General features: G+C 29.7%; 1 protein-coding gene across 1 annotated transcript; it reads right to left on the reverse strand.

Moving 5' to 3' along the window:
- Positions 1–1,997: 1,997 nt before the first annotated feature.
- LOC143903528 (uncharacterized) lies at positions 1,998–7,300 on the reverse strand. Its single transcript, XM_077417173.1, has 4 exons — positions 6,733–7,300; positions 5,429–5,568; positions 2,688–5,114; positions 1,998–2,587 (listed from the first exon to the last, which is right to left on the reverse strand). Exons 3-4 carry the CDS (start codon positions 3,118–3,120, stop codon positions 2,553–2,555), a joined length of 468 nt encoding a protein of 155 aa, XP_077273299.1. The 5' UTR covers positions 3,121–5,114; positions 5,429–5,568; positions 6,733–7,300; the 3' UTR covers positions 1,998–2,552.
- Between the last annotated feature and the right edge of the window lie 563 nt (positions 7,301–7,863).

Here is a 7,863-nt window from a genome sequence, read left to right on the forward strand (position 1 = left end):
AAGCACATAAAATTGTAGGAGCCATGAGCAGAAAGCAGAAGCCATACGCGCATGCGCTATGGTATCCGTAAAAGCTCTAACAGATACCATCGCGCATGCGCATAGTTATGGTAGCATGCGCATGCGCTGCCGAGCCATAGTTACAATAAGCGGCCGATACTGAAATGATTAATTTGTTATTTTTTCAATAAAAATGCAATAAATCATTAAAATTATGATGGAGCAATAAGGAGCAATGAAGGAGCAATCGTTCTATGCCCTATAAAGTTGCATATAGTTATTATAAATATGTTTTTCAATAAAAATTAGAAATTTTTCGTTTTTATTAAATATCTCAAAAAATAATAATTTTAAAAGGGGAGCAATCGTCGATTCTGAGGGAGCAATTAGGGAGCAATCGTTTGAGCTATAGTAAATTAAAAAATATGAACTTGCAGCGCCAACTTATTTTCGGTGGTTTTGGAGGAGCCAGCGTTTGTGGCGCCCTCGCTGTATGTCACCCACAAGAGCCGAACTAATTGGCCAATATGACCGAACTACGTCGGTAAATGTGCGCCGCTATTTATACATACTTAGCTATATAAATAAAAAAAATATATATATGTATATATGTATATGTACATGTGTAATATACATATATATATATATATATATATATATATATATGTCAGACGTATTTTTTGGGACACCCTATTTTTTTAATTGCAAACCATGTTAGATAATCCCCCGAACTTTGGATAAGTGTTCTTTTTTAAAATAAAGCAATATTTTGGGTGTTAAAACATTTTTTATACTCAACGTTTACTATGAGGACTCATGAATGTAACGTATTTTCCTAGGACATGTCCTCGAATTATACTTTAAACAGACTATTCGCAATTAAAGTTAGATGTCCCGAAATAATACGTTTAAAATAAAGCAATTAAGATATTTTTTATACTCAACGTTTACTACGAGGACTCATGAACGTAATGTATTTTCCTAGGACAGTCCTCGAATTATACTTTAAACAGGCTATTCGGCAATTAAAGTTAGATGTCCCGAAATAATACGTTTAAAATAAAGCAATATTTTGACTGTTAAGATATTTTTTATACTCAACGTTTACTACGAGGACTCATGAATGTATTGTATTTTTCTAGGACATGTCCTCGAATTATACTTTAAACAGACTATTCGGCAATTAAAAAGTTAGGTGTCCCGAAATAATACGTTCAAATTTTACGTAGTTTATTTATCGTAACCTTACTTCGAGGTCATCATATAAAAGATGTCCCGAAATAATACGTTTAAATTTTACGTAGTTTATATATCGTAAGCTTACTTCGAGGACATCATATAAAAGATGACCTCGAAGTAAGCTTACGATATATAAATTACGTAAAATTTGAACGTATTATTTCGGGACACCTAACTTTAATTGCCGAATAGTATATATGTTTAAAGTATAATTCGAGGATATGTCCTAGGAAAATACATTACATTCATGAGCTAACTTTAATTGCCGAATAGTTTTTATGAATAAAGTAACTTTTGAAGTTAAATTACTACATGTTTGTATGTGATATGTTACCTTATATTATGTGGCATATTACCTATATGGTTGGGTAATATGCCACTTTTTTATTTCTTTTTTAAACAATCAAAATATTTTATTAAAATCATATACAAATAACAGATAAAAGAAGGAAGAAGGAGACCAGTATGCAAAGATAGTTCAAGGAAAAAGAAAAATATGAAAAAAGTCAAATTTTTGTTAAGTGTGGCATATTCCCCTGAGTTACCCTATATTTCGGAAATTATGTCTAACTAGGTTTACATGTTTCTACGTATACTTTGAGGACGTTGAGAGTTTGAGGACATTTATAGAAAGATAATTCGATTTAAATAAATTTAGAAGCAAGTTAGATATATCATTTATTTTATTTAGGAACATTTATATTAAAATGTAATATGTTACATTACATGTAAAAATATATATCTTTTATAAACGATTATTTTTAGGAGTAAAAGTATTGTTATCTCATCGAAGTCGACATTTCCGTCATTCGAAATATAAATCGCTTGGAGCATTTTAAATCTAAAGACATTTAAAACAAAAATTTGGAAACTTCTTGTTTTTACTTTACTGTCTACGTATGGCTTTTTTCTTCAATAATATATTCTATTTAAATTTAAAAAAAAAAAAACTGAACATGCCAGATCAATAATTTTTTATAAAAAATAATAACATTACAATCGTAACGTGTTAACGCAAAAAATTAATAGATCGTATATAAAATAATTTGTATTTTGAAAGTAATTTTAACGAAATGTAAATTTATATAAATAATAATTTAAAAAAACGGATTTTTTGAACATGTAGAGGACTTTTTACGATTTTTGGCTCGTCTTAGATTATCTATAAATGTTACGACTTGCTGGGGTGTTCTTCGACCTAATATTCTCTTGTATTTAAGAATAACTTTTCTGCAGTCTGATAAAGATGGATTTTTTGGTAGTTCTTCTAGATTTCCAAAATAATTAGTTAGTGCCTGTATTTCGTCATTATTTCATTTAGTTTTCTTCATTTTTCCAAAATGCGAAGCTGAAATTTCAGATATTAGTAATTAGTACCAGTAACATTTACTATGTTTCCATAATAGAAATAATAAAATAATACTTAAAATAAAAATAATAAATCTTACTGTTGCGACATTTGGATTTTGTGGAATTACTTGTTGACAGAGAAGCAGAACTGCTTTCACCGTGAAATGTAGATGTATGATCCATAATAGTGTTAGTACGTTCAATCATTGCTGGAGTAACATCATCATTTTCCTCGTCGCTGCTATCACTGTTTTCGTGATTATCGCTATATTCTTTGTCATTCTCTTCATCATCATCACCAATGGCTGCCATCAACAATCGTGAAACATCAGTCATTTCAGCTACTGGTACAGGCACTCTATAGATATTTTTATGAATGTCCTTATGATGACCCATAAAATTAGCAAGACGGTCAACCTGACATTCTTCAATATTTAACATGGAAGTATATGTGGCGATGTGCTTTCTTAACGTAGTACCACGTAATGCACATGGAATGAGTGCACCGCATTCATTAGCAAAACGACGCATCAAAGGGCACGCTCTCAGATATTTTTTAGATAATCTCTTGGTATGAGGTAAACCGAATATATACTCATTATCAGAGCTTACCCCAGCGGATTTTCGAAATTTAAGAATAGTTTCAATACACTGAATTACGAATGGGTTAAGTAATACAGAAACAGTTCTACCCAATTTTCCTCGAAGTGTTAACCGAGCAAACTGCTTAGCAAATTCTTTTGTAGAATCGGATAATTGTTTATAAACTTCTTGGTCGACATTTTCATCTAATACTTCTTTATTCTGATAATTAATCAATGTCAATCGCTCAATTTCTCCAGCTCAACGACGATTAAAGATTTGAATAAAAATAAGCGTACACTGAGTTAAAAGAGTCCATGCATTTAAATTGAATCCATCGTCCAAAATCTCAAGGCAAGTATTACACTCTTTTTTTAAGTAATCATACAACAATTTGATATCTTGCTTAGAGGGGAGAACTATTTTTTTTCGGCGTTTCTGATTTGTTTGATCCTCAAGAGCTTTTTTGTTGATAAGCGTGGGAACTTCTTCTTCCCATAATAATATAAATTCTTCTACAGACTTTTTTCTCTCGTAGTCTTGATTTTTTATGCATTCAGTTCTGAGCTTATATGCAAATTTCTTTATCAGAGTCGTAAGATTTTGAGCGACAGCTGGTGTTTGAAACCACATAATATTTACATCCCAATTAGCTACTTTTCTTAAACTATTTATAGCTTTATCAAAATTTTGTGGTTTAAATGTATCTTTAAATTCATAGATTTCATTGTCAAGTGCCATTATTTTTAGTTTAAAGCGTCCCAATAAGCGGAGTTGTGCTCTAATCATGTCATGTTGATGAGTCAACGTGTATTTCTCACATAATTTATTGCCAAACTGTATGATGAGTTCGTCATATTTGATACATCTTGAAACATCATCATCTCTTAGAATTGAAAAGACATATCGACGCAATGTATTATTAGCACAAGGATGCATGTATCCACCTAGACGTCGACCAGAAGAAAGAATGTCATGAGCTCCTTTTTTACGAAATTTATTACACTTCGAGGAATGAAAACGAATTGTGTTTCGTGCAAAATACCCTCTACATGTTGCGCAGCACACATAATCTTCTACAGAATTCTTTGATTTTTCTTGACGCTGTCTCGGTACTATTAAAACACCAGAGTTTAATTCGGGTTTTGTGTTATGAAGAAAGTCTCCTCTTTTACGTAAGGTGTCGATAATTTTAATTCTCTCTTTATTTTTATTTGGTAAGTAAATGAATTTTTTTACTTCTTCTTCACTCTTATGTTTTAGCTGGAGGTGTCTTGCGAATTTTGTTTGCAAAGTGTTACAAAATGGACAGAAATGTTTCTTTGCCTTTCCTTTTTCAGAAGTAGTTGTCGGAACTATCAATTTACGAATATCAAGTGGACAGCCATCATCAAATGAAGAAGATTTTTCTTTTATTGAAGATTTTTCAATTACAGAAGACATTTCAGATGTAGCACTGTGAGTACTCTGTCTTGGATCATAACTTGGATCATTTTCATCATTATCATTATTTTGACTCATATCGTTTTCATTGTCCTTACTCGAATTGTCTTGTATAATGGTTTTAGAATTACAATTTTCTTCGTTAGAATTGACATCTTGACATTTTTCTTCAGTAGCTATATCGGGCCAGTTCGGTCCGAATAAATCCAATTCATCTGTAAATCCACTAGGGGAAGCACTACTTTCTGATATATTGTTACTCAAATCGGTCGATAAATTATGTGCAGAAATATTTGATATTTCTAAATTCGAAACATCTAGTGAGTTATTATTTATTGACGTAGAGAATCCCATTTTTTTAATTTCATGACTTTGGAAAGAATTAGATAACCGACTACTTCTTTTATTTGACGAGTGAGATAAAGAAGAATTTTCCTCATGAATCAGGCTCTCGTTTTGTTCTAGTTTTGTTTTAAGCTCAATTAAATTATCCTTAGCATCTGAAAAAATATTTTTAATTTTAGATTAATATTAAAATTACAAAAAAGTAAAAAAAACGTCGAATATTCTCAATGAAATAAATAAAAAAGATAAAAATTTTATCATATGTAACAAAAGAAAATTTTGAAATAATTAAATAGTTTTAACAATAAACAAATCAATGTATGTTATTGCTCAATAATAATATTAAACTAAGTTAAGAAAGAATAAAAGTTAAAAAACTAGTTAAAAAACTTCTTAATGTTCATTGCATTCAAAAATTTTCAAAAATTATTGTTATAATTATTCAAAATCGTATAATAACTTTTCTTACCAGAAGAATCTATTAAATCAGCATTGTACTTTCCACCTCCAGTATATTTGACAATACAATTCTTTCCCTGGACGAGTTTTACTCGTTTAGATGGTAAAATAGAATATTCACCATTATCAAATTGTACAAGAGAAAACATCCTTTAAAATCAATAAATTATGTGAGTGAGGAAAATTAGAAACAATGATTTAGACAAAAATATAAATTAAAGCAAGTAGGGCAAATTAGAAAAAGATTTAATTAATGATTTTACAAAGACAATGATGTTAGCAAAACATCTTGGAAAAAATATTCTAAAATCTAAATTTTGCAAAGAAATTTAAATTAGATTTTTAATCTTTACGTTATTATTATTATTATTATTATTATTATTATTATTATTATTAAATTATATTAAAAAACAGCAAAAAGTTAATTGCTCCAAATATTTAATTATATGAAGAAGATATATTGAAATTAAAGTAAATGAAAAAATATTTAAAAAGATACATCATTTATATATACATGGTGTCCTATTTTAATTGCCTATCTCGATTTTGCATTTGCATGACATCTTGCATTTTCATAAAAAATATTTCAGACAAAATTTGTTTGGTTCTGTAGAAATCATAAAAAACTACTGTTCATTTAACTTTTGAATGAAGGCGTTTAAGATCACTTTGACTTTTTAAAATAGGAACCTGGCGTATCTATATAGTTGACGTCGAGATGTTTTCGAAATATTAGTTACAAATCCTTTTTCGATTAGGACTTCTTCAATTATAACCATAGTAACCTTTGCGTGATCTTAATATCTTCATCTAACATCAAACAAATAGTTTTTTTATGACCCTCTCAGAACTAAATAAATTTTGTCTGAAACACGAACATGTCATTTATAAGATATTTGAGGAGTGCAAATAAAATGGGACACCCTATATATTATACATTAGATGTAAATAAATAACCATTTAAAAAATAAATATAATGTTCGAGTAAAACATTCTACTTCACCAAACCACTTAGATTTATTAAAAAACTTTACCAAGTAGTTTGTGTGTGTGTGTGATTTAAAAAATATTATTAAAAACAAAGGCAATCAATTTTATATACTTTTTGAAATACTGATGATTAATGTTATTACACAACTAATATACTTATTAAATATCAACATCGATAATATCTTACTGATAACTGACATTGAATGTCACTAATTTTTATATTATTGACTTCTTAAAAATAAAAAAATTACACTTATTATTTATTAATATTAACAGACTTATTTTCATTAGGCAATATTGTAGCAGTAATTTTTTTTTACTAACCTTATCGAATGGCAAGAATAAACTCTATCTGATCGAATCCGAATAGCTCGGATAAGTATGCCGCAGTAATATGATAATCGCAGCTCACTATGTGCACAAGCCGAAACAGCGTGTGTCGAAAGTTATTGTTTACGTTTCAGGTTATCGTTCCGCGTGTACTTGGCGCGAAACACTACCGTGTCTGTTGATTCAAATTCGTCGTCGTCCGTGAGAGCGTGTGTTTACATGTGACGCTTTTGATTGTTTTCATCGACATAAAGGCGGTCTAGAAAAGAATAGAGATGTGCAACCAATATCTATCTCTTTCTATTCAACACCGTAATATTGGTCGAAAAGAGACAGAAAAGGCCGGTATTCATAGTCGGTTCTTATATTTAAAACCATCTTAAGTACAATCTTAACATGTCATTAACCAATCACAGAGCCGTATCAGCATCATAAGATATTACTTAAGACGGTCTTGAAATAAGATCTGATTATGAATACCGGCCAAGAGATTGGCCGTACATGCATTCTACTCTCTAATTTTGAGGGCCATTTTGGTAAAATTAAATAATAAAAAAATCAAATACGGTAAAAAACGTTGAAATAAAATCAAACACGGTAAATAACGGTGAAATTAAGTCAAATACGGTAAAATACGGCGAAGTAAAATCAAATACGGTAAAATACAGTGAAATGAAATCTAATACGGTAAAATACGGCGAAATAAAATCAAATACGGTCAAATAAAATCAAATACGGTAAATATGGCGAAATAAAATGAAATACGGTAAAAAAACGTTGAAATAAAATCAAACACGGTAAAATAAGGTGAAGTAAAATCAAATACGGTAAAATACGGCGAAATAAAATCAAATATGATAAAATACAGTGGAATAAAATCAAATACGATAAAATACGGTCAAATAAAATCAAATACGGTAAATACAGCGGAATAATATCAAATACGGCAAAATAAAATCAAATACGGTAAATACGGCGGAATAATATCAAATACGGTAAATACGGCGGAAAAATATCAAATACGGTCAAATACGGTCAAATAAAATCAAATACGGTAAATACGGCAGAATAATATCAAATACGGTAAAATACGGCAGAATAATATCAAATACGGTCAAATACGGT

This window comes from Temnothorax americanus, unplaced genomic scaffold (genome assembly GCF_048541705.1).
Source record: "Temnothorax americanus isolate GAGA-0224 unplaced genomic scaffold, ASM4854170v1 Scaffold48, whole genome shotgun sequence".
NCBI lineage: Eukaryota > Metazoa > Arthropoda > Insecta > Hymenoptera > Formicidae > Temnothorax > Temnothorax americanus.